Source organism: Musa acuminata, chromosome BXJ3-9, assembly GCF_036884655.1.
Source record: "Musa acuminata AAA Group cultivar baxijiao chromosome BXJ3-9, Cavendish_Baxijiao_AAA, whole genome shotgun sequence".
Lineage (NCBI taxonomy): Eukaryota > Viridiplantae > Streptophyta > Magnoliopsida > Zingiberales > Musaceae > Musa > Musa acuminata.
In genome coordinates, this window is record NC_088357.1 from 47,176,657 (window position 1) to 47,201,146 (window position 24,490).

General features: G+C 42.2%; 2 protein-coding genes across 7 annotated transcripts; both read right to left on the reverse strand.

Moving 5' to 3' along the window:
- Window positions 1-1,030: 1,030 nt before the first annotated feature.
- Window positions 1,031-3,439, reverse strand: LOC135648982 (transcription factor bHLH130-like). 4 transcript variants are annotated; one of them, XM_065167043.1, is made up of 7 exons: window positions 2,752-3,439; window positions 2,529-2,685; window positions 1,910-2,211; window positions 1,663-1,833; window positions 1,521-1,586; window positions 1,351-1,419; window positions 1,031-1,263 (listed from the first exon to the last, which is right to left on the reverse strand). In XM_065167043.1, the coding sequence occupies exons 1-7, from the start codon at window positions 3,076-3,078 to the stop codon at window positions 1,174-1,176; spliced, it is 1,182 nt and encodes a 393-aa protein (XP_065023115.1). In that variant the 5' UTR covers window positions 3,079-3,439; the 3' UTR covers window positions 1,031-1,173. The 4 variants fall into 4 exon arrangements, with proteins under 4 accessions (XP_065023115.1, XP_065023113.1, XP_065023116.1 ...); XM_065167041.1 differs by having other exon boundaries at window positions 2,529-2,688; XM_065167044.1 differs by having other exon boundaries at window positions 2,529-2,676; window positions 2,752-3,438.
- A 12,973-nt stretch (window positions 3,440-16,412) lies between these two features.
- On the reverse strand, window positions 16,413-22,322 carry LOC103999228 (probably inactive leucine-rich repeat receptor-like protein kinase At5g06940). 3 transcript variants are annotated; one of them, XM_009420906.3, is made up of 5 exons: window positions 21,860-22,322; window positions 20,997-21,747; window positions 20,687-20,912; window positions 17,994-20,560; window positions 16,413-16,954 (listed from the first exon to the last, which is right to left on the reverse strand). In XM_009420906.3, the coding sequence occupies exons 4-5, from the start codon at window positions 20,452-20,454 to the stop codon at window positions 16,596-16,598; spliced, it is 2,820 nt and encodes a 939-aa protein (XP_009419181.2). In that variant the 5' UTR covers window positions 20,455-20,560; window positions 20,687-20,912; window positions 20,997-21,747; window positions 21,860-22,322; the 3' UTR covers window positions 16,413-16,595. The 3 variants fall into 3 exon arrangements, with proteins under 3 accessions (XP_009419181.2, XP_065023081.1, XP_018686579.2); XM_065167009.1 differs by having other exon boundaries at window positions 17,994-20,571; XM_018831034.2 differs by having other exon boundaries at window positions 17,994-20,912.
- Between the last annotated feature and the right edge of the window lie 2,168 nt (window positions 22,323-24,490).

Genomic DNA, 24,490 nt, shown 5'->3' on the forward strand with positions numbered 1-24,490 from the left:
TTCCGACAACGAAAACAAGTTTACCTACCTTGCCTACCATCTATTTCACTAGTCATATTCGGGTCTCCACGGCGGGACCCCATATCTCCTCACCGAATCCCTTCCGGTAACTGAACGGGTGCGTCGCACTTCCAAATGGAAGTTCGATGGAGTAGATCTAATCTCCGACCGTCCATTAAAGTCCAGTTGGCTTTGGCATTCCAAAAGTGATCGATCAGACGAAACGCACAGATGGAGTGAGAGCAATCGCTGTGCACTTCGTGCCCTCCAAAATTGGCACGAAGGCGTAAATGCGAACGAGTCGGGCTAATTAAAAGGATAAACATGCACTAATATTGGAGTTTAGGATCCACAGGATATGTTTCTTTCTATTTTCATGTCAAATAATTACCTTTATTATTGTTGTTGGTGTTTGTAATGACATAAAAAATGACGTATTTTTCATTGATATTTAGATTTCTTTCTTATTCTATCCATATTCTTAACTATACCTAACGAAGTATATCTAATTTTAATTTGGTTTGGAATCATGAATCGTAAGACCGATTCGATTTTGACCGATTCAATTTTGACTCTAACTAAACTATGCACGCTAATTATCTACTTAGTTTCGTAATGCAATCATCATCGATGAGTTATACTGGCAATCCCACCTCAACTCTTGTGGTCCGAGATGAAGGAAACATTAGATTCCTTCTTCACGAAGGTATTCGACGCAAGGGAAAGTGAATAGGAAGAAAGAGCCTTCTTGTTGCTGAGGACGTGGCCATCACTGCCACCAACAGTGGAATTGAAGGAAAGGAAGGCCTCCTTTTGTTTGTTGAACGGCAAGCAATTCTTTTGTTGGATACAGCTGCCTCCGACCACCTCCCCGCCCTTACCGTTCTCGGCTCTCATCATTTCATCTTCTCGACAGAAGGCCAAGAGTAGTTGCATCAATGGCTTCTTTCATCCTCTTCTCGTATAGACAAGTGTGCCAACCTTTGCTTGGATAATGCAAGCATCATTGGACGCAGGAAACAGAGTAATACACGAGTTTAATCGATCGGCTCAGTTCTATTCAATGATTGATAAGAGTCTTCTCTGCTTCAATGGAGTTTCCTCCAGTAAGCAAAAAGCTTTATCCCAGCTAAGACAAATCTAGTCTGAAAAGTCAACGCCATTTCCAAGTCTTTAGGAACCTCTCGCTCCTGATTTCGAGTTCAAGTAAGAATTTTGATTGCTGGACAAACAGGTGCAGCTCGCCCTGCCTTCCGTCAGCGTCTTGCAACAGCAGCCAACAGTAAAATCAAATCAAAGAGATGCCAGGTTAAGATTCTACAAGAACGGCATGGTTCTTCAGAAGGATACCTTGACTTGTTTCTGGAGATCCTTGATGTAGTCAACGGCCAAATTTAGCATGTCGGCAGTGTTGGTTTGCTTCAAATTCATGAACACGAGTAAGGGAAGTGCAGGATGTGGTTGTTACTGTCAATCCAGTGTCAAGATCGTGCTGCTGTTGCATCGGAAGTGAGACTTACCTTGTCCATGTTAGGAACAACCTCCTGTAGCTTCTTCATCCTTTCGCTGATCTTAGTCCTCCTCACCTGATCAAATCCATGCTTAAATGAGCACCTGAGGCAACGAATGCTTATGAATGGAAAGAGCAGGGGAAGCAGCAACCCGCTCGGCGATGCTTCGCGGGTGGGTGGCGCAGCCCCGTTTAGCTCTGATTCTGCAGGGAACTGCGTCCTGAAACCGTAGAAAGTTCTCGACGGCGGCCATCTCCGACGACGTCTTGGGCAAGCTGAGCTGATGTGTGACACCCGAGACATGGTTCCTCACCTCCCCCTTCTGTTCAGGATCAAAAGCAGAATTGTTGCAGCCAGAGAAGCTGATCGATGGAATGAAGCAGGCGAAGCAGAAGTACCTGAGGCTCCGAGTGGTTGAGACCGGCGCCTGTCTTGTCCTCCCCCTCACTGCTTTTTCTCGTCCCTGCGAAGCTGTTTGCAGAAAGCAGAGAGGTCTCTTCCCAACCAGGCATGTAACACCCGCTGTCTTCGTGACTACCGCGGCCGAACTCCTCGCTCCCCGTCTCAGAGATCCGAGACATCAAGGAGCTTTGTCTCTTTCCTAAGCTTAACTGATGACCCCTAAACCTTTTTGCTGCATCTCCCATGGGAGGAAGACCCTCATTTCTGAAACCACGCAGATCCCTCATCATAGGATAGCCTACAGATGCAATGAAAGAAGACCAATAGCAACACGAGATGAGATTTTCTAGAACCCAACTCTTAGAGTCGTTGACTATCTACTATTGCGTTAGCAATTCGGTTCTTTTCCTCACGCAACGGAGGAAGAAATTTCTACTCCTTGTTCCCGTTACCAGAGCTTTGGAAGAGTTCCATTTCAGGTTCTTGTAGAACGCAGTCCATATCAGAAACAATCCGCAAACACGAATCGTGCCAAGCAAAACGAAATTTTACGCATGGTTTTTGTCCAAAAGAGGAACATTTTTGATGAATTTGAAGTGGAAGAGAGATTGTTACCATTGTGAGATGAGACGATAGCGGGTGAACTGCTCTGGCGAGTGAGGTTGGCGAAGCTTCTGCCACCTCCGTTCTCGTGTTGTTCCACCTCCGCCAGCATCGAACCCATCGTCCGGTATGAGATGTCTGACAAGCTATGATTCGGCATCTGCAACGGCTGCTGCGTGTGATGATGCGTCATCGGCAGAGAAGAGGAGGATGCAACCTTATGTTGAGGGCTGACCTTCTCCCCCGATGGCGGTGGCCGCCAGAACTGAGGCCTCCTCTGGCAGTCAACGGTATCGACAACCGAGGGCTCGTCGGTCTCGGCGCCGTAGGGTCTTGCGGGGAGGAAGTCCTCGCAGAGTTCTTCGAACAACGAGCTCGGAGCGGATCGGAACCGGAGGAGACCGGGGCTCACCTGCTCCTGTTGTGCTGGTGGATGGTGGAGGAGCACGTGGAGGCCCGCCGACTCGGGTTCCTCCTTCCGGTGGCCTCCGAGAGGCGCGGCAGGCGGATAACCCAGGTCGAGATCCTTCGACGTCGCCGTCGCCGGAGGAGCTCCGTACATAACTACTTCCCCCTCCTCCTTTCTGCTCCAAGTCACGCACCTTCTTCTTCAGCTCAATCTGTCTCTAAGCTTCTGTAACGATCTGCAGCTGCAGCCGCTCAACACGTACAGATCGGAAACAGAGCAGGAATCGAAACCTCAAGCTTCCACCCGATCGCCATCGAAGAACCTCCAAAAAAGCAATTTTTTTTGCTCGAAACCTTCCAAAGACTCCGACAAATTAACTCCTAAATCTTCCGCAGCTCCAAATCCGATAAATGAACGAGCAAGAGTGGGGAGAAGACAGAATCTTCCATCAGAAATTTGTGGAGTCGCTCTTCTTCTTTTTATAATCACAAATCTCCGCCATCGAAAACAAAACAGAGGTTTCCGGCTTGCGCTGCTATTTATACAGTCAAAGTGACGAAAATGCCCATGATATCGTAAGAAACTTCAGTGTACGGCCGGTCTCAGTTTCAGTGCCCCACATATGAATTGCCAAAAATGCCCCGAAGCGATCTAAATGACAATTAAACCAGAAAAAAGGGAATAAAAGGAACCATTCAAAAGATCACGTGCCGATTCTGTCACTATTCTTTGGATATTGAGCGGAAGATTATGTTCTTCACAGAAAGGAAGCTCTTGAGAAGATATAAGCGTGTATTTAAATTATATTGTAGGATGTCAAATTATGAACACGAAAAGGGATCTTTTCGGAAAATTTTAGTATTGATTTGAATGGTGTAACGTTTGTTTTCAGTTATTTTACTTGTATTATCACCAAATTTTAGTATTTGCAGGCGATTGTAAGGCATGCAGAATGGTTTTATTGAAACTCTTCAAAATTTTTTCCCCATATTTATCTTCCGACTGATAATATAATTTACCCTTGCAAGTATGCTTTGCAAAGTGTCTTAGGCTTTATAATTGGAATCCTGATTGAACTCAAAAATATATAATATATTGGGTGATTTTTTTGTAATTTTTTTATTTATTTGGTATAAAGTGGCCTCTATTTTATTTTTTAAAATAATGTTTCTATTTTTTTGTAATTTTATAAATGTCCTTCCCTTCCTTACTCGTCGTCTTCGTCCAATTACTTTTGTGCGACGCTGCCTATCCTTCCTCACCCGTCGCGTAGAGAGGGCGACCATTAGGGTGATGAGTGCTCGAGGCAACAAAGAAGGGAAGACCATTGAGATCATGGGAGTGATGGCAAAGGGGGGAAGACAATTCATCATCTCTAAGTGATGTTGCTCGTCCTTCTCCAACCATCTCTATGAAGGGCAAAGATGGTAGGCAAGGAAGAATGTTGGGAGCAGATGATTAAGGGATGTTTGGAGGCGACATTAGGGGCAAAGGCCACAAGGCCTTGTGATGGCAGTAGGGAGCAAAGACGACCACATAGAAGTGATGAGGGGTCGAGACGAAATAGAAGAAGGAAAGGAAAGAACGATTATAAAATTATAAAATATAAGAGTATTATTTTAAAAAGATAAAAACTAGAGACATTTTTGAAGAAAAAAAGAAGGGAGACTTTTTTTAGTAAAATCATCCAAAAATATTTATTTATATTTATCAATTATAAGTGCTGTTAATAAGCTTTATTAATTTTTTGTTTCTTCCTTTTAAGAGGTATGATACTGATTGAATTATAGGGATGAGACCAATACTAATCTTCAAGTAGGGTTGATATTTTGCTTTTAAAAAGTGCTTATATTCTTTTGAATATATTTATCTAATTCTTAACATATTTATTTTAATTTTGTTAGTTTTACTAGTTCAATTTGATTATTTTATCATTGTTCACTGTAATATAAATTTTATAGTGGGTGTCTCACTCTATCATGGAAAAGAAAATATTTTTTAAATAAAAAATATATTAATTTAAATATCTATAACAATCTAAGATATATATAATTCTTTTGACTCATATCAGTCATCTCGTTATAAATATATAACTTGATAGAAATCTATTGGACACGTGGTTATCATATAAGATCTAAATTAAAAACAATATAAGATATTTTTTTCATCCATTATGATGAGATTCCTTCTCATCATAATTATAAGATTCTTTTTCGTCCGTTACAATGAGAAAGATAATTATAAACTCTTCCTTTTCCTTTAAGATATAAAAAAATATCTTAAACCAAATGCAGGAGATTCTTTTTCATCTACTTGAATCTACATTTGGGGGTCTCGGATTACTAACTTGAACATCCAAGGGACTAGGTCGGGAAATCTCTCTCAACCTATGTCTTCGTACACGTGACATCTTAGAAGCATGATATTTTCACCTTGGAGATATTTCAAACTATCCTACGCATATGGGTTTGGACCATATAGGTTGACCAAGACGTCAACGATATTTTTTTTTAACATTTTGACGATAGAATGAGGGTTTGATATCATAAAAATATTTACCTACTCTCTTAATAAATGCCCAAGTGAGGAGGCCCTTTTCGCATGTGGATGCATCCACTTAGACCTAAATGCTGACATGATATGGGTATTTGTTCAATGACTCGAGTCTCTCACCCTCGGACACAACCTCGAGCAATCTACTCTTCCCCGCTTGGGTATTCCTGAACCTCACTAAGTAGGTGCAAATGTTAATGGGTATGATGCAAGTTGTTATTCCACTCTTGCCCTAGCTAGCCCAATAAGTAATGTCATCATCTCAATCGTGTAATGTCACCATCTCAATCGCGGTCAGTAACTCAACTATCATTAGGACTGGTGACCAACAAGAGACCCCAAGATAAAAGGGGATAGCGAAGCGATACCATATCCCAGTTCATGGATAAGATATCCTTATTCGACTAGTGATCTTTCCTAATGGCAAAGGCTAAGAACATTGACCATGGCGGCCTATTCAACCACCACAGCCCCAACCTAATGTCAACCAGGACATCGAAGGTGGTGGCAATGGAAAGTCTATGACCCTCAACTAGCTCTTCAAGTGCGTCGATGACGTTCACAACAATGATGTTATTAAGAGCGATGGCTACGCCAACCTAGAGCACCACGTCCTCGAGCTCAATGACTTTGCCCTTAGAGGTGGCATCAATGACCACTTAGCCTTCTGCCTCCATCCCTTTTGTCCTTATTTTCACCGATCTCTCATACAGCATGAAGAAGCATTGAAAACTATCACTACCAATCAGGACTCTAGAGGTGGAGGTGATGGAAAGTCCGTCACCCTCAGCTAGCTCTTTAAGCACATTGGTGATGCTCACAACAATGATGTTGCCAAGACCGATGGCTATGCCTCCTTAGAGCATCACATCCTCAAGCTTGATGACTTCACCCTCGGAGCATAAAGAAGCATAGAAAGTTATCGCTCTTATGCAAGAACGACCTTGCCATTGATCCCACGATCTCACTCAGACCACCGGAGGCAAAATCCCCAAGATTAAGATGCTGTTGAATTCCATCTATAGCGAGGTGAGGGAAGGGGAGATCTTCACGGTGTTGGGGACAAATGGCTCTACTAAGTCCACCTTGATCGATGCCCTCGCGAATCGCATTATGCGGGAGAGCCGACAAGGTGATCTCTGCTTATGTCATGCAAGATGACCTCCTATACCCCATGATTACCATGGAAGATGTTGGGAAAACTAGGGCAGCATCACATGCATAATGGAAGAACATAAAACAAGAATCTCAGATTTCCTGCATAAAAAGTTTTTAACGTCGTAAGAAGATTAGTGTGCAAAAATCTGTAAAACTGAAAATTACATGTATATAAAAGATATATTACATAGGGAGATTGTATATCACTGAAAACTTGTGGATCTGTGAGAGAGGATGAAAGAGGTCAACTATTCTTCTCTTTAGCGATGATCCACATGATAGATGCAGCGAAGACGCTCCTCAAATTGTTGCACGATCCTCCTCTCCATGCGCACCACGTGATCAAGAGGAGGTCGACTTTTCTTGCTGTCCACATGCCTCATGACTAGTCTATCGGCTAAGGAGGAGAGGGAGGGAGGAGTATAGGAGGTGATAACAAAAAAAGGTCTATGCCCCTTTAATTCTCTCGTATTTATAGAGGTCCCTATCAACTTAACCTTAATAAATCCAACCCTATTTGGTACTGGATCTCCATCCAACTACCCAAGTCTCTTAGATTAATGAATTTCTACCCAATAATCTCTCATTGGCTCTTATTGGATCTTATCCATAAGATCCAATAATTTAGGAGCTTATAGGATATCCAATAAGATAGGGCTCTAGCAGATATCTCATATCCGAACCTCTACTTATCACAATATCGAGCCAATTGTGAGTTATACCTATCAGATCTCCTTCTGACTCAGTGAATTATTATCTTTTATAATAATTCACTTGACTCATCGACTATAGACGTACTATGTCACTATGCTACAGTCCCCACACAATATAAGAGAATCAAATCCATTGGACATGTCTGTCCTCAATTACCGTGTATCTATAATCTCTCATTTATCTAATATTCCAAAGACCAAATACCGGATATGGTGTTGTCAGGCTCATATAATTTTTACTAGAGTCTCATTTTAATTAGATTCTCATAGAAAACTTTTTTTCTCTCAATCCGAATGACCATAACTAAGGATTTGCCTAAGCAAGAATACATAGGATATTCCTCTCATGACATCGAGAGTGAATGAACCTCTATCGATACTCAATTATCGTTGTAAGGTTGGTTGCCACTCCCAATGACCGATTGTGTTAGATCTAGAACTTCCGGACCTATAAGTCCAGTATCAAAGAGAGGAGTACTCATACAAGATATTCTTGGTGTCTCAAGTCTAAGGACAAGATACACCACTGGGACAATGGAATCGCTGTCTGATAATAATGTATCATCACTATCCAGCATTCAACGAGTAGATCGATTAGTGAACTCATTCTCTAATGAGCACCTGTACTACATCCCTAGTGTCCCCACACGAGTAGCTATGAAATCAGTTGCCTCTATTATATGAATGGATATATAGCACACTAGTTTGTCTAGTTATCTTGATGTCTCTCTCGAGTAACTAACGACCAAGATCATTTGGGGTCTATGCTTAAAAGCGAATTGGTTTCATTATCCCAATCTCATCATGATCTGATTCTCATTACACAAATTCATAGACATCACAATATATGTAATACGCAAGATAAAGTAAGAAAATACTAATAAATAATAATAAGTAAAAAAAGTATATATTGTATCGCATATATCATCACTCACATGATTGGCTTGTATGACACCTATGACTAGCAGAAGAGACCTTGATGTTCTTTGTGGAGTTCCAACTACTATAGTTAGGAAAACCCGACCCGCGTAAAGAGAAATCAACCACGGTGGGAAAACCCAAAATCTGCCATGGTAGAGGGAGGACTTGGAGCTTGCCATGGTGGGAGGACCTGAAATCTACCATGGTGGAGTGAGGACCTAAAATTTATCATGGCGGAGGGAGGACTTGAAGCCTATCATAACAGGAGGACCCAAAATCTACGATAATGGAGGGAGGATCCAAAATTTGCCTCACTAAAGGGAGGATCCAAAATCTACCACGACAAAGGGAGGACTCAAAATCACTATAGCGGAGGGAAGACTTGAAACCCACTACGGTGGGAGGACCTAAAATTTGTCATGGTAGAGAGAGAATTTGAAGCCCTCAATGGTAGGTGAAAGAGAAATCTACCACGGCGGAGGGATAAGCTCAACACGCTCGAGATGCATGAGAAGGAAAACCCAACCCATGTGAAAAATATATCATGATAGAGGCACAAGGCTAATATGTCTAAGATGTATGAGTTAGAAAAACCTGACCCGTATGAAGAAATTTGTCACAATAGAGGTATAAAGCTAACGTTCCCTAAGTCAGGAAAACCCGACCTGCATGAAAAAAAATCTGTCACGGTGGAGGCATAAGGCCAACGTGCTCGAGACGCATGAGTCAAGAAAACTCGACCCATGTGAAGAAATCTGCAATGGTAGAGACAAAAGGTCAACATGTCTGAGACGTGTAAATCGAGAAAAACTAACCCTGTGAAGAAATATGTCATGGTGGAGGCACAAGGCCAATGCAATTAAGACGCACAAGTAAAAAAAAACCTAAACCATGTGAAGAAATCCATAATGGCGAAGGTATAAGACCAACATGCTTGAGATGCATAAGTCGAGAAAACTCGACTCATATGAAGAAATCTATCATAGTGGAAGCACAAGGCTAATGTGCTTGAGATGCATGAGTTGGAAAAACCCGACCCACATAAAGAAATTTGCCATAATAGAGGCATAAGGCCAACTTGCCCAAGACACATGAGTTAAAAAACCTGACCCACATGAGAAGAAATCTATCACAACGGAGGTATAAGGCCAAATGCGCCTAAGATGTGAGTTGAGAAAACTTGACCTGTGCCAAGATAAATCTATTACGATGGAGGCACAAGGCTAAATACACTCGAGATGCATGAGTCAAGGAAACCCAACCCGCACCAAGATAAATCTGCTCTAATGGAGGTGCAAGGCTAAATGCACCTGAAACATGTAAGTCAGGAAAACTCAACCTACGTCAAGATAAATCCACTACGGTAGAGGTACAATGCTAAATATATTCAAGGTGTGTAAGATGAGAAAATTTGACCAATGCCAAGTGAAATATGCTACGATGGAGGCATCATGCTAAATACGCCTAAGACGAATAAGTCGGAAAAACCTGATTCGCACGAAGAGAAATTCGCTATGGGGGAGACACAGGCCCAAATGCACCCAAGACGTGTGAATTGAAAAAAACCTAACTCACACTAAGAGAAATTCGTTATGACAGAGACATTGGGCAAAATATGCACGAGGCATGTAAGTCAAGGAAATCCAACCTGTGCTAAACGAAATCCGATAGGCAAACACTCAGGCCCAACATGCCCGAGATACTTGAATTGGAAAAACCTAACTCGCAAGACAAGATCTAGAATGCTCTCATATCGGACGAACTAAATGACATGTTTTGAACCTCTCTCGCAATAGCTCAGAAGTATGCCTTTGGGAGGGTAACAAATGATAGGAAATCTACTGTCAACTAATACATAATTGTCACGTGAGATCCAAGTTACCCTTCACCCATCTATCTACATGGACGAAGATTCAAAGTAGGTAACACAAGATTCCTTCTCATCCATTATGACAAGGAAGGCAATTATGAGCTTCTTTCTCATCCCTTATGATAAGGAAGATAATTATAAGCTTTTTTTATTCATTATGATGAGGAAGACAATCATAAACTCTCTTGAAATATAAAAGGATATCTTAAATCCAATGCATGTGACTCTTTTTGAATTACTTGGACCTATATTTGGGGATATCATATTACTAATTTGAGCATCGGAGGAATTAGGTCGAAAAATCTCTTTCGTATATGCGACACCATGGGAGCTCGATGTTTCTACCTTAGAGACATTTCGAATAATCTTACGCATAAAATATAAATATGTAATGACTTTCTCTCCTAATAAACTTAATATTTTTTACCGTACACTCTTTTTGGCTACATGTAGAGATTAGAGTGGGAATGCAATCGTAAGACACTACATTTGGTAGGATGTGTGTGACCATCCCCTTGGTGTCAACGGTCAACTCTAACGCCTCAATCGTTGACCAGGCCAAATTATATCCAGTAGATTGGTCAAAATTATACAGCAATTTTATTTGACTTGGACACTTTGCTATATCCAAAACGAAGATGTTATATGATTCAATTTAAGTATTTTATTTTTTAAAAAAATTAATTTTGCTATATATTTTATTTAAATTGATTCAACCAACAGGGAATTATATGGCTAAATATGTAAAAACACAGAATTATATATATGTAGATATAATTCTGTGTTTTATGCTTCGGGTTTCTCTCTGTGGACCGAACGCGGTGGTCAACGCAACGGCGGCGTCGCATCTTCTGAAGTCTCGACATCACGGAGAAGTCCGATCCCGTCGCTCTCCGTTCGGGATCGCCGTCTCGCCTTCGCCGCTCTCGCGAGCGTTTGCGCGCCGTACAGAGAAGAAAAGTAAAAGCCCACCAATGTCTTCGTCTTCATCGAAGCCACTCGCCACAGTGTTCTTCCATCGTAGCGATGCTGGTTTGCTGCCGCTGTTGCTTCGCGATGTCAACTGTCCTTTCTCTGCCTTTAGGACAGACGTGTCATCGTCACTCTTGCGGAGCGTGCACGCAAATCTGAAGTCTATCACGGGATGGACATGTAATTTTACATACGTTAAGTATATCTTCTCATACTAAGATATGAACAGCGGGATGATTCGACTGAAACCGGAACTAAATTGATCGGAATTGGATCAACAAATGAATGCATGGAGATCAGCAGCGTCCGTCCTCATCCGCCTCGAATTATGACAGCACGAGAGAGCATCAAGAATCCGTCACCTTGGAGAACACTGGTGGCCGTGGCAGTGGGATCAGAATACGATGCCTGCATGCAGTCACCTCCAATAACTTAGCAGCCTCAAGATTCCTGCATCCGCGGGCAGAGATTTTGGGTATCATATCCTCCTCCTCAGATGCCCATATATGCTGTGGTTCTTCCTCGTCGATCGGAATATATTCCATTCATCCCCGAAGAGGCAACAGCAGCTTCTGCAAAAGATCAGCATGAGCATATCTACCCCACTGACTGCAATATACTCAGGTTGTAGACATTCCCAACAAGAAAGGCCACCCAAAGAACCTCTCAGATGCTGCTGTATTAATTGGTGCAATAAATCTGTCCCAAGTGCCCTTGTGTTTCCTATATCCGGTTCATGGAAAAGTCGATCGAGATCGATCACAGCTATTTGCAACGACATTAATGGTGGGTGGGTTTATGTATAATCCTCCATGCTCTCAAAACTTGGCCAGGAAGAAAAGTGCTCTCATGTGCGCTCCCAGCATCAGAATTCGGTCTGATGACTTTTCCCCACCGTATCTCTGTGGGGGATTTCCATCATGCAGAAACGAAAGCTGAACGAATATTACTTAGGCTCAGCCGATCGCTTTATCTGAAGCAATTCTTGTATATCATTTGGGCTTTTTGTCCTCACTCACCTTCATCTTTGTCAAAGTTATCTTCACTTGAGAAACAAGAAACGATCACCTCTTATAAGACCATGTATTCTTCCATCAATCCCACATTTACAGTGAAAATTGCATCCACCATGGGTTGGGTAAAGCATAGATTCAAAGTAGTGAAATATAATACAATCTTTTTTCTCATCCATTATGATAAGGAAGATAATCATAAGTTTCATTCAAACTCCCTTCTTATCTTCTAAGGTATATAAAGATATCTTAAACCTAATGTAAAATATTCATTTTGAATTATTAGAACTTACATTTGGGGATCTCATATTACTAACTTGAGCGTCGAAGGGATCGAGTTGGAAAACCTCTCCCGGCCTCGGTTTTCGTATAGATGACAATTCAGGAGTATGATGTTTCTATATCGGAGACACCTCGGGATCACGTTAGGCTGACCAAGACGTCAACGATATTATTTCCTAACATTTTGATGCTAGGAGAGCTTGATGTCGCAAGAATGGTCACTCATCAATCCCTCGAACAAATGCTCCAACGAGTAGGCTCTGCCTCCAATCCATATCGCTTTTACTCAAGGGGGATAACTTCCGTTCTTCCCTAATGTGGATGCATCTACTTCGGCGCAAACACCAATGCGGTACTAGCGTCTGTTCAATGACATAGGTCTTTTACCCTCGGGGATAACCTTAAGCCACCTACTTATTCTCGTCAAGGCATTTTTGAACCTCACCCAATAGGTGCAGACACTAACTGACATGATCCAGGTTATCTTCCCACTCCTACCTCAATTAGCCCAACAAGCACCGCCACCATCTCAACCGCGATCAATATCTCAACCGTCACTGGCTTTGGTTTTTGTCAGGATTCCCTCACCCAACGTGGTGCCAACATCTCAGGATCACCTAAGGCCTATGGAACCGCTGGTCTAGGGAGTGCCTCACTCCCCGACCATGGAATATAGTGCACCACTCTACTCAACTTGAATTTGAGACCCAGTCAGTGGATTCGATGGATGACTCATTGAGGATCCAATTACAACAAATTGACCAACGTCTAGCAGAGATATGATGAGAGTTCCAACAATCTCGAGAGAAAATGTTAATCCTCGCTATCAAGATCTTAGGCATGCAAGAAGCCCATCTGTCACTTATAATTATAGGTCTTGGGACTAAAGCCCTTTCACTTTTTCTAGTCATTGGTGGAGAGGCCATCAATGACGATAGCGAGGATGAGGAGATGCGTGAGGATGAGGAGAGCCCACTTGAGATGCTTCAAAGAGCCAACGAATATATTGCTATGGAGGCATTGGTCTCGAGTAAGGATGAGGAGATGCGCAAAAGGTTGAGACAAGAGTGACCACCATCAATCCCGACCCTGAGGTCACCATGATAAAGAAAAAAATGATTGAACCAATGAAGAATTTAAGGCGAAGAAGAAATGACCGACCCAAGGTACCTTGCTTGAGGTCTGAGTCAACTCCCTTGAACATGACTAGAACCGAAGTCATTTTATAGATTAAAAAAAAAGGGCTCTTGAAAGTCCCTCAACTGATGAAGACACCATTGGATATGAAGAACAAATCCAAGTACTACCATCTCCACCGTGATTATGGCTATGACATAGAGGACTATTATGATTTGAAGGAGCAAATCAAAGAACTCATTTGTTGAGAATACCTCGGGAAGTTTGTCTAGAGGCACCGAGAATCTTCGCTTCGACCTCACGGGTCGATGGAGAGGTGGAGATGTAGATCAATGTCATCATTGGTGGCCTTGCCTCGGGAGGAGGCAGCTCTTCGGGTCGTAAAGCCTATGCTCGGGCTACCATAAAAAAGTATCTGGGGTTAGAAGATGACTCGAAAATAACTTTCAAGAAAGAAGAGTTATAATACTTCGACCCAAACCATAACAATACCTTTGTGGTTTTTGTGAGGATGATTAACGCTTGATTGAAGAGGATCATGATTGATACAGCCTGCATGTCATATTTGGGGATGAACCCTACTCCAAAATGGTGATGACCAAATTCATTGTGATAAAATTCCTAATGAGGATCAATGTTGAAAAGCTGAAAAGCAACCCGAGGGAGTCGCTCTAGTGCTATATGACGATGGTCTCTCTACCGAAGAAGGCCTGGCCCGAGGTACTACTAATCGATCCCTAGAATTTCACTAAGTCCCTCTAACATCTGAAGTCAATGAAGTCATTGATCGAGCACCCCTTGACAAAGCCCGCCATGGCGAGAAGAGGATATGAAGTCCATCACGATGGAGAGAGGACTTGAAGCCTACCACGGTTGAAGGAGAACTTAAAATCCTCCACAACGAAAAAAAGACTTCAAGCCTGCTATGACGGGAGGATCTAAAATCCACCATGACGGATGGAGGGCTTAAAGCTTATCACAATAAGAGAACCCAAAATTTGCCACATTAGAGAGAAGACTCAAAATTCATCATGGCAAAGGAAGGATCCAAAATCCCTTGGCGGAGGGAGAACCCAAAATCTATCATGATAAAGGAAGGACTTAGAGCCCACAAAGGACCCAAAATCTACCATGACAGAGGCACATGCCCAACAAGCTCAAGACGTATGAGTTAAAAAAACCCAACCCACATGAAAAAATCCGCCATGGTGGAGGCACAAAGCCAACAATTTTTAGATGCATGAGTTAAAAAACTCGACTCATATGAAAAAACCTACTACAACGGAGGCACAAGGCCAACATGCTCAAGATGCACGAGTCAGAAAAACCCGACCCACATGAAGAAATTCACTATAATAGAGGCATAGGGCAAAATGTGCCCGCGACATGTGAGTTGGGAAAACTCGATCTACGCTAGTAGAAATCCACTACAGTAGAAGTGTAGGGCAAAACATACCAAAGACACATAAATCGGGAAAACCCAACGCGTGAAAAAATTTGCCACGATAGAGACACAAAGTTAATGTGGCTGAGACGCATAAGTCGGGAAAACTTGACCCACACTAGGATAAATCCATAGTGACGGAGGCGCAAGGCCAAATGCGCTCGAGACATGTGAGTCAGGAAAACCCGACCCCCGCTAAAATAAAGCCACTACAGTAGAGGTGCAGGGCCAAATATGCTTGAGGCATATAACTCGGGAAAATTTAACCCATGCCAAGCGAAATCCATTATGATGAAAGCACAAGGCCAAATATGTATGAGATGTGTGAGTTGAGAAACCCAACCTGCATAGAGAAATTTGCTATAGTGGAGGCATAAGACTAAATGCGCCTAAGATGCATGAGTTGAGAAAACTCAACTCGCATGAAGAGAAATCTGCTACGATAGAAGTACAAGGTTAAATATGCCCGAGATGCATGAGTCGAAAAAATTTGACTCACACTAAGAGAAATATGTTTCGACATAAACACAGGCCCAACATGCCTGAAATACTAGAATTGGGAAAACCTGACCTATAAGATAAGATCTCGAATGCTCGTGTTTCAAACCCCTCTTACAAGAGCCCCCAAGAATGCTAATATCAATTGACACGTGATTGCTACGTGAGATCAAGTCATCCTCCACCCATCTGCTTATATAACGAAGATTTAAAGCACAAACATAAACTTTCTTATCATCCTTTATGACAATGAAGGTATTCACTAGCTTTCTTCTCATTTATTATGATGATGAAAATAATCACAAACTCAATATAAAAAGATATCTTAAACCCAATGCAAAGAACTCTTTTTGGACTATTTGAACCCACATTTGGGGACCGTAGATTACTAACTTAGAGGGATTAGGTCAAGAAACCTCCCGTTATCGATCTTCATATAGATGACACCTTGAGAATACAATGTTTCCACCTTAGAGACACTTTGGATGAAGCTATACATACAGGTTTAAGACTACATCGGGCTGATCAAAACATCAACGATATTTTCTCCGAACTTATTATAACCATCAAAATTTACACAATAATAGTATAGGATAAAATAAAAAAAATGAAGATTATGAAGTAATGTGTAAAAAAGATGTCCCTGCATTTTACATGTGTGGCAGATGAAGATATGGGCACACGATTTTTTATTCAGATACCACAACATTTTTATCGATATTATTTCATTTAAATGCTTAAATCAGTACATGAGACATGATTCATACCTTTGTATTCTTATCAGAGCAACTGATATAAATTTGCCACATTCCTTTAGAAGTTGGGCACACAATAACAGAAGTATAGGCTTTTTCCTGGAGAGTTTGCAGATCGTTGTCGTTTAAGAGTCAATTGTAACGAACGAAATAAAACTAAACACAAAGCAGTAAATCTGCGTGGCGGATAACAATTAATGGAAATACCACTCCAAATTACTAATTTTCACTGTACAAGCCATCAGGGAAAAGCAGCAGCAAAAGCAATGTAAGTTCTGCTATACAAAACCTCTATTCCTTCTTGCACTCCTGCATATTAGAACACTAGCAAAGGCAGTTGATTCTTTATGTAAATTATTCGGCAGAAGGCAACTCACTGGAAAACATTGGAGGGTGGGCGATTGGCTCAAGCGACTGCAAGGATCGGACAACCTCGACGATTGCTGGTCGCTTCTCAGGCAATATAGAAGTGCATCGAAGAGCAAGTTCGAGTACCTCCAACATCTCTTGCTGTGCTGAACTGGAGATCTTGGGATCTAATACTTGGAGAGCTCCATTTGTCATGTTCACCTTCCTTCTTACAAACTTGACGACATCGAGGGACTCCCTAACTTCCGGCTGCTCAGCTGGCCTTCCGGTAACAAGTTCCAGTAACACCACGCCGAAGCTGTATATGTCCATTTGTTCTGTTGGTTTCTTACTGCAGCCATACTCTGCAATCAGTAGCAATGCACAATGCCGTACAGATATTTCAGTTTGCTAGATGAAAACAAAGCAATGTTCAACTCATTCAATTCATTTTTATGAGGAGAAAAGAAACATTCATTCATCTCACAGGGAATGCAAAAGTTCACATTCCTGGCATATTTGAAATAAATAAGAAATTACAATTTCAAATACCAAACGAAATTCGATTAACCATTGTTTATGTGCAATAAGTTCAAACAATACTGAAAGCTCTAGCATTCCACTTTTGTTTTTAGCTTCCTTGTTCTATGGCCTAATTATTTATTGCTTGACATCCAAAAGCTAAGATCAGCAAAACCATGATCAGTATCTCACGCAAGACAATAGCTAGCAATTCAATTATATGCAGTCAAACTTAAATCACCAGAAAGTATTTATACACCTAGCAAGCCAGTGTCTAATTACACAAATGATGCCAAACACCTTTCATCTTCTGCCACCTCATAGTGTCAAACCTAGGAATAATTTGATATACTTCCTTACAATGTCGCTTGCTGTACATTCACTCACAGCCTTGCATTACCAAGCTTTATAAGGGTAATTTATGTATATAAGGCACCATCTCCAAGTGGGGCCAAAAGTTCTACTCGCTGTTGGTGAATTGGAGGAGATAGAATGGGGATCAAAGGCCTATTTAGATCCCTGTCCTCTGTATAACCACACTAGATCAGAGCAAAGTCTGGATACATTATCTTGTCTCAAAAATAAAGAGATTCACCTACTCTTTCAATTGAAAGCACAATGTGGACTTTAATCAAGGAACTTATATAATTTATCAAAGGAACTGAATGGCAGTCAATGTCATCCATGTTATTGCAATTAATATCTGTGGTATCTGTACCACAATGACAGATGCAAGAAACATCCAATGGGTTGGTATCTCTTGATGTAATTGAGTTGACACATTATATTGGGGAAATTCATATATGAAATATGTCTAAGTAAATCCAGAGAATTAAATTCCTAAAAAGAGTAGTAGATGATTTCTTATATTAAATAATTTACCTGGAGGCATATAGCAATAGCTACCCAACTCAGAAGCTACTGATGACCTGTATGAGGTCTCCCCGATTATACGATCAAGGCCAAAGTCAGTTATCTTTGGCTCAAAACCATCACCAATAAGGATATTATTAGATTTCATGTTCCGGTGAAGTATCTGTGAGACATAATCTTTGTGAAGGTACAGTAAGCCATGTGCGGATCCAATAGCCAGTTTGAGGCGAAAACTCCACTCTAGCGAGAAGCCTGGTTTATGAAGGGCATCTCCTAAGCTACCCTTTTTCAGGTACTCAAAAATAAGAAGAATTGTGCTTTTGGAGTAACAAAAGCCCAACAACTTGGCGACATTCCTATGCCTGGCTTTGGCCATTGTCTTAATTTCAGCCTTCACTATTCTGAAAGACAAGTTACTGGAGTTTAGTAGCCTCTTAACGGCAACAAATTCTCCCCCAGGTAGCTGAAGGACGTGAACTTTGCCAAAAGCACCTTCACCGATCACATTTTTCTCAACTAAAGCCATAAGCAGCTCCTCTTCTGTAATCCCGAGAGGGTAAAAGAATACCGATTTCCATGTTCCAGATCTGGGCTTTCCTCGTAACATCCTGCACACCACATAAAGCCCCACAATTAAGACTGTGAAACCAACAGCAATGGATACCACAATTGCCGCCCAGAACAATCCAATGGTCTTAGAGTTTCGTCTTTTTAGTGACCCATTGCATGGGTTTGGCAACCCAGGGCCACACAAATCGGGATTTCCCTGTAAGAATGAAGCTGGAAGATCAGAAACCAGAGAAGTTGGAACACTTCCTGATAGCTGGTTGAAGGAAACATTGAACAGTGCAAGTTTCAGGTTTTGGAGCTCTGGTGGGATCTCACCGCTGAGTCTATTGCTGGAAATGTCAATGTATGTCAACACTGGTAGGTGTCCAAGAGAAGGTGGGATGTTTCCGGTCAAACTATTGTCTGCTAAGGAAAACGAGACCAACTTTCTGCAGTTCCTGAGCTCTGGAATTGACCCTGTGAGCGAGTTGTGGGACAAATTTATGATACTCAAGACCGGTGAATCGAAAATATCAGCAGGGAGATCACCGGAGAAACCATTAAGCGAAGCTGAAAACCTGTACATGGTGCGAATCATTCCAAGACCTCCAGGAATTCTCCCCGTGAAGCTATTGTTATCAATCTGAACTTGCTCCAGATGAGAAAGAACTCCAGCCAAATCGGGCATCTCACCTGAGAACTGGTTGTTTTCAGCTCGGACAAGCTTCAACTCTGGCAGTGACCACAAACCAGATGGAAGTTCTCCAGAAAAGCCATTGTCCTGCACTTGAAACCTCTCGAGGCTCAGGCATTTCTCAATGCTGTAAGGTATTGGACCAGTGAAGGAGTTCTCAAGAAGACTGAGTTGTTTGAGAGATTTCCCGTAGCAAACATCAGCTGGAAATGATCCAGAAAGCATATTCTGTGAGAAATCCAGAGCAGTCAACTTCAGAAAACCCAACCCGAACCCCAAAGGGATTTGTCCTGTCAAATTATTCTGGGAAAGGTCTAAAACCTCCAGCTCATGCAAACCAATGAAGGATTCAGGAATCGCACCATAAAGACCAGATCTTTGCATCTTAAGCCATCTCAATTTAGCCAGCCCCCCAATTTCTCGAGGCAGTTCAGATGCCAAAGATGGATTCTGCGACAAGTCAAGAAGGACTAGCTCGCTCAAGTTTCTGAAAACAGGGGGACGGATGATACCTGAGAACAAGTTACTTCCCAAGTTGAGAACTTGGAGCCGCTCCAAGGAACCCAAGCGGACGGGTATTTGGCCTTCAATGCGGTTCCTACTGAGATCGAGCGTAGATAGACTGGAGAGCAGAACTATTTGGTCAGGAAATGTTCCCCAAAGCAGATTGTTGCTGAGATTGAGAGTGACCAGTCTGGTGCACTCGGAGAGCCGGAGAGAGATGGCCTCGTTGAAGAAGTTGTTGGCAAGGTTGAGGTCGGAGAGCTGAGGGAGTTGGCAGATGGAAGGAGAGATGTCACCGGTGAGGTTGAGGCCGTGAAGATCCACAGAGGTGACCAGAGAAGTGGTCTTGGAGCAAGTGATGCCAGTCCAGTTGCAGTGGTTCGTGGAGTTCGGGGACCAGTCGGATAGAGCCAAGGTAGTGTCCTCCATGGAGGACTTGAAGGTGAGGAGGAGGTCTGATTCAGAGGAAGAGCTGAGGGCACTGACAAAGGAGAGAAAGAGAGTCAGGAGGAGAGTTTGGTGAGCTGCGGAGGAGGAAGCCATGGTTTCTTCTTCCCACTCTTTGGGTCTGAGACAGAGTTGTATTCTGCTGCCAAGGCTTGTAGTGGAGTGGGGACTTAGAGTCATTCTTTGAGCTGGAGATGAGATCAACTCCCTTTTGTAGTTGTTGCAGCGAGGCTGATGATGCAGTGATGCTGCCTCTGCACTGCAACAGCACTGCATGCTCTGTTAGATTTAGTCCTTGGCATTGAAGAGACACCCAGATGCACAGAGTCCTCCATGACCGGTGGACTCCACTACCTGATGCTGGCTTCATCTACCTCATGACCTACCATTAATCTTGTGTTGATGATGCAGTACAAATAACAGGCTTAAAATAATAAACGAAGAAGAATACCGACACAGAATGCAGAACCCAAAGCAGGGATGGATTAAAAGCATTTGAAAGACTGACCCGTGAGTCGGAGACGATATGTCAGAGGTCACTGTGAAGCGACGACCCGAGTTCACTCCAGCGTTGCCTCCCGGTTGTCCTCCTCCGATCACACGGCTGTGACGAAGGTTACGATTCCCATGCAAGAGGTAGCGGTCGACGGTGGACGCACACCCATACTTTTTTTCAGCTACGTCCAAAAAGGCGCACTGAGATGCTCCGTCGATTGTTGCACTGTCATCCTCCGCTGTACATTGATTAGCATGTAAACCAAAGGGAAAAGAAAAGTCAATGCTTTGTAAGTGAGACAGTACTCGATGGACATAATTACCATGCTTTAGTCTGCAATGTATGCTGTTCTCCGATCACCAAATCTTGCCATGCCCGGCTGCGGGATTATATATGGCAAGGAATCTCCAAGTTCTTCACCATGAAATCCAGGTGTGTGAATAATGATCACATACAGAAAGGTGTCTGCTTCTGGTGGGGTTTCGGGTAAGACAACAATGGTACAGTGAAATTTGGTAGAGAACGTGACATTGTCTTTTGCATTCCACCACAAACCCTCCACTAGCAAGTTGTTGACCTTTAACCAAAGAGAGTCAACCCCAAGCAGGAAAAGAACATTACCCACCCAAGAGAAAGATTGCACACATCAACTTATTACTTTCAGAATCAGAATCCATGATGAAGATGGAACCGCGAGATCCGTCTCACCCCATCCCACGGGACTCCTTTCAAGATTTACCTTTTTTCCTTCTTCCCATGAGTTAATGGTATCGGATATGGATAGAGAAGGTCTGAAGTGGCACCAACTTGAGCACCGAATGAAATGAATTCTTGAGCACGAAGACTGCACCAGCACCATGATTGCTCTTGTCCTGCACTTGGGGCTTTGTTCCAAGTGTAACATCCACCGAGCTGACAGCATCTTAGTAAGGCTGATGAAACTGCACATATGATCTAAGTTGTTCTTTTCTTCTTCTTCAAGAGTTCATTGGAGTGGGCCAACAATCTCGTCACTGGATTCTACGAGAAATTGTAGAATTAGCATTGTCTTTAGGTGGGAGTGATATTGTTGCCTGTTAAGAAAAGATAAGGGTTAGTAGGATTAACAATTAAACATCTATGCATAGGCACACATGATAATACACGTAACCAATAAAGAAAAAGAAATTGCTATCACATAATCACCTGATACAAATTGCTGCACGCAACCATAAATTTCAGGAGCATTCTTTGTTAAGACAAACCAATCAATCGCCTAATTCTGGAGCATTGTTCCCTGCAAATTGTCTATGATCCACATTGAACAAAATAGAATTCGGTACAAGATTGTTTCCATATTGCAGGCTTCATATTACTTCTTAGAAGAAAAGGACAATCAACTTTAACCAAAAATCTGAATTTGAACTATTGCGATTCCTCAGGTGATTCCCATTTCGTATACAAATCATCAACAATGTTGTTGTACAAGGAATACAGTGTAATCTAACAATAGATTGAAATAAGCACTTCTGTAATAAAGAGTATCCAAGCAACAAGTGAAAGCTCAGACATGCCAAAGGAATTTGAAGAATTGAGAACCAATAGTAAGAACAAACTCAGACCAATCCTTCAGCAATCACTGTTTTCTTAATTCTTTAGAAGATTCAAGATATAGCAATAGAATGCATCATAGAAAGACAAAATCATCTTTATGACATCAACTACATCTAACATTGATAACTATAACAGAAAAGACTTCAAAACACACATAATGTTGATAGTTTCACATATTCTTCTTACCATAGTCTTTGAAACCTAGGGAATAAGAACTCTCCCCCTCGATGGTATAAATAAACTGCAAAACACATCTGGAGCAGACCGCCAAAAAACACTCAAGCCAAATGTTACATGTGAATCTTCAAGCTAAACAATGAGTTGATCTTACTGGGCTCAGTCCATGAAGGAACAGAAAGGCAATGGTCTACTTTGAGTAACTTGGACCATCCCAGTTCATTCTTTCAGCTTAGAGTATCGATTCCAACATTAAAGAGTGCTGCACAAAGGTTGATAACCTGTTGATAGTTTCTTTCAAAAGAAACAAATATTTATCCATGCTAAAAAGTGGCCCTAATAATCATTATCATAGCTTCCATAAACATTAACGATTATTAAACTCGACCTATCAAAAGGAACAGATGCAAGTCAGTTTAAAAGCCATTTCTTATCCTAATGAAATTCATCAACAAATGCAAGTTTCTGGCTTGGAAGAAAGCGTTACTCTAGGCTTGTAAGATTTGAGTTCTTGAGTCAATAGATCTATTAGGTTGGGTTGTAATAATTGGTATCAAAGCAAACCTGACACTATCTATGTGATATGAGTGATCTGGAGTTGGGAATATGGACTCATGGATGGTGCAAGAGACACTTCAAGATGTGAAGCCACCATTAGACCATGAATTGTACATGATGCCTAGTAGAGAATGGTTCAAGATTATGTTTCAGGTCCTGATGTCAGCACATAAGGTTAAGCTTGCAAATCCAAGTTACTGGAACAATGGTTTTATCAGGTTAAATCATGGCAATTTTCATATTTATTTTATATAAAAAATAAAATTAGCGAAAGTAGAAAGTAGAGTTGCTAAAAACAGACCACATTAACAAACTTGCTAAAGCTACACAATTAAAAAATGTGTAGTAGATGGATTTGGCACAACAATTATCAATTTGAAGGAAGCTCACGCTTCTAGACATGAAAATGTATACACTGATAACAGAGAGAAAACCATTACCCACAAAATCTCCCGAAAGAAAAACTTTGGAAAAGAAGAAATTTACAAAGACCTAAAATGGCAGTCGGAAAGATGAATGATTAGACGATAGCACAGGATATGAGAATCATGCAAGAGAATAATTAACTTTGACCACGACAGAATTGAAGATTTCCAATCACATTATAAGGTTCTTTTAGAAGAACATGAACAGATACCTTAGACTGTGTAGCAGTGATTTAAAAAACGCTAGGCGCCAAAAGGCGCCAAGGTCCAAAAACGCCCGAGGCGCTAGGCGCTCGCCCGAGCGAAGCGAGGCGCTAAAATATAAAAATATATAATATAATTAACAATATTAAAATCGAAATAATATATTATTAATCTATTAACAGTATTGAAAATTAATCATTTCAAAATTCAAATAAACTTAATATTAAGAGTATACTGTATACTGAGCCTGACGGAGAAACGAGGAAGCGGCGGCAGCGGGGAAGGGAAAGAGAGCGGGAGGGCTCGCGGGAGGCGCGAGCAGCGGGAGGCGTGAGCAGCGGGAGGCGCGAGCAGCGGGAGGGCTCGCGGGAGTCACGAGCAGCGGAAAGGCTCGCGGGAGGTGCGAGCAGCTGGAGGGCTCGCGGGAGGCGCGAGCAGCGACAGCGACGAGCAACGGCAGCGGGAGCAGGAGCGATGAGCAGCGAGATCGGGAGCGGCAGCAGCAGCGGGTTAGGGTTGGGTAAGGGTTATATCGGTTTAGTTGGTTCGATTGAACCAACTAACAACCGAACCAGGATCGAACCAGACCTAAAATCCTGGTTCGGTCACTTGGTTTACCCAGGCGCTCGCCCGAAGCGCCCAGCGCCTGGGCTCGGGCGAGCGCCCAAGCGGCGCCTGTTTGAAGCGCGCCGCCTGGGACATTAGCGAGGTGCTCGGGCCTTGCCTCGCCTCACCCGAGCGCCTGAGCGCCTCTTTCAATCACTGCTGTGTAGCAAAAGAAATTGAATGGGAAGACATAAAGGGTCATGTAAAGAAAGTTGCATATGGGAAGCAAAATTAAGAGCCATAAATATGAGGA

Coding starts and splice junctions, on each gene's coding strand:
- LOC135648982 (XM_065167040.1), bottom strand. CDS start 3,078: ATGTACGGAGCTCCTCCGGCGACGGCGACGTCGAAGGATCTCGACCTG. Junction 2,212..2,528: donor TATCGTCTCATCTCACAATG/GTAACAATCTCT, acceptor TTGCATCTGTAG/GCTATCCTATGATGAGGGAT. Junction 1,834..1,909: donor TCAACCACTCGGAGCCTCAG/GTACTTCTGCTT, acceptor GATCCTGAACAG/AAGGGGGAGGTGAGGAACCA.
- LOC103999228 (XM_009420906.3), bottom strand. CDS start 20,454: ATGCAGTGCTGTTGCAGTGCAGAGGCAGCATCACTGCATCATCAGCCT. Junction 16,955..17,993: donor CTATTGCTATATGCCTCCAG/GTAAATTATTTA, acceptor TACTGATTGCAG/AGTATGGCTGCAGTAAGAAA.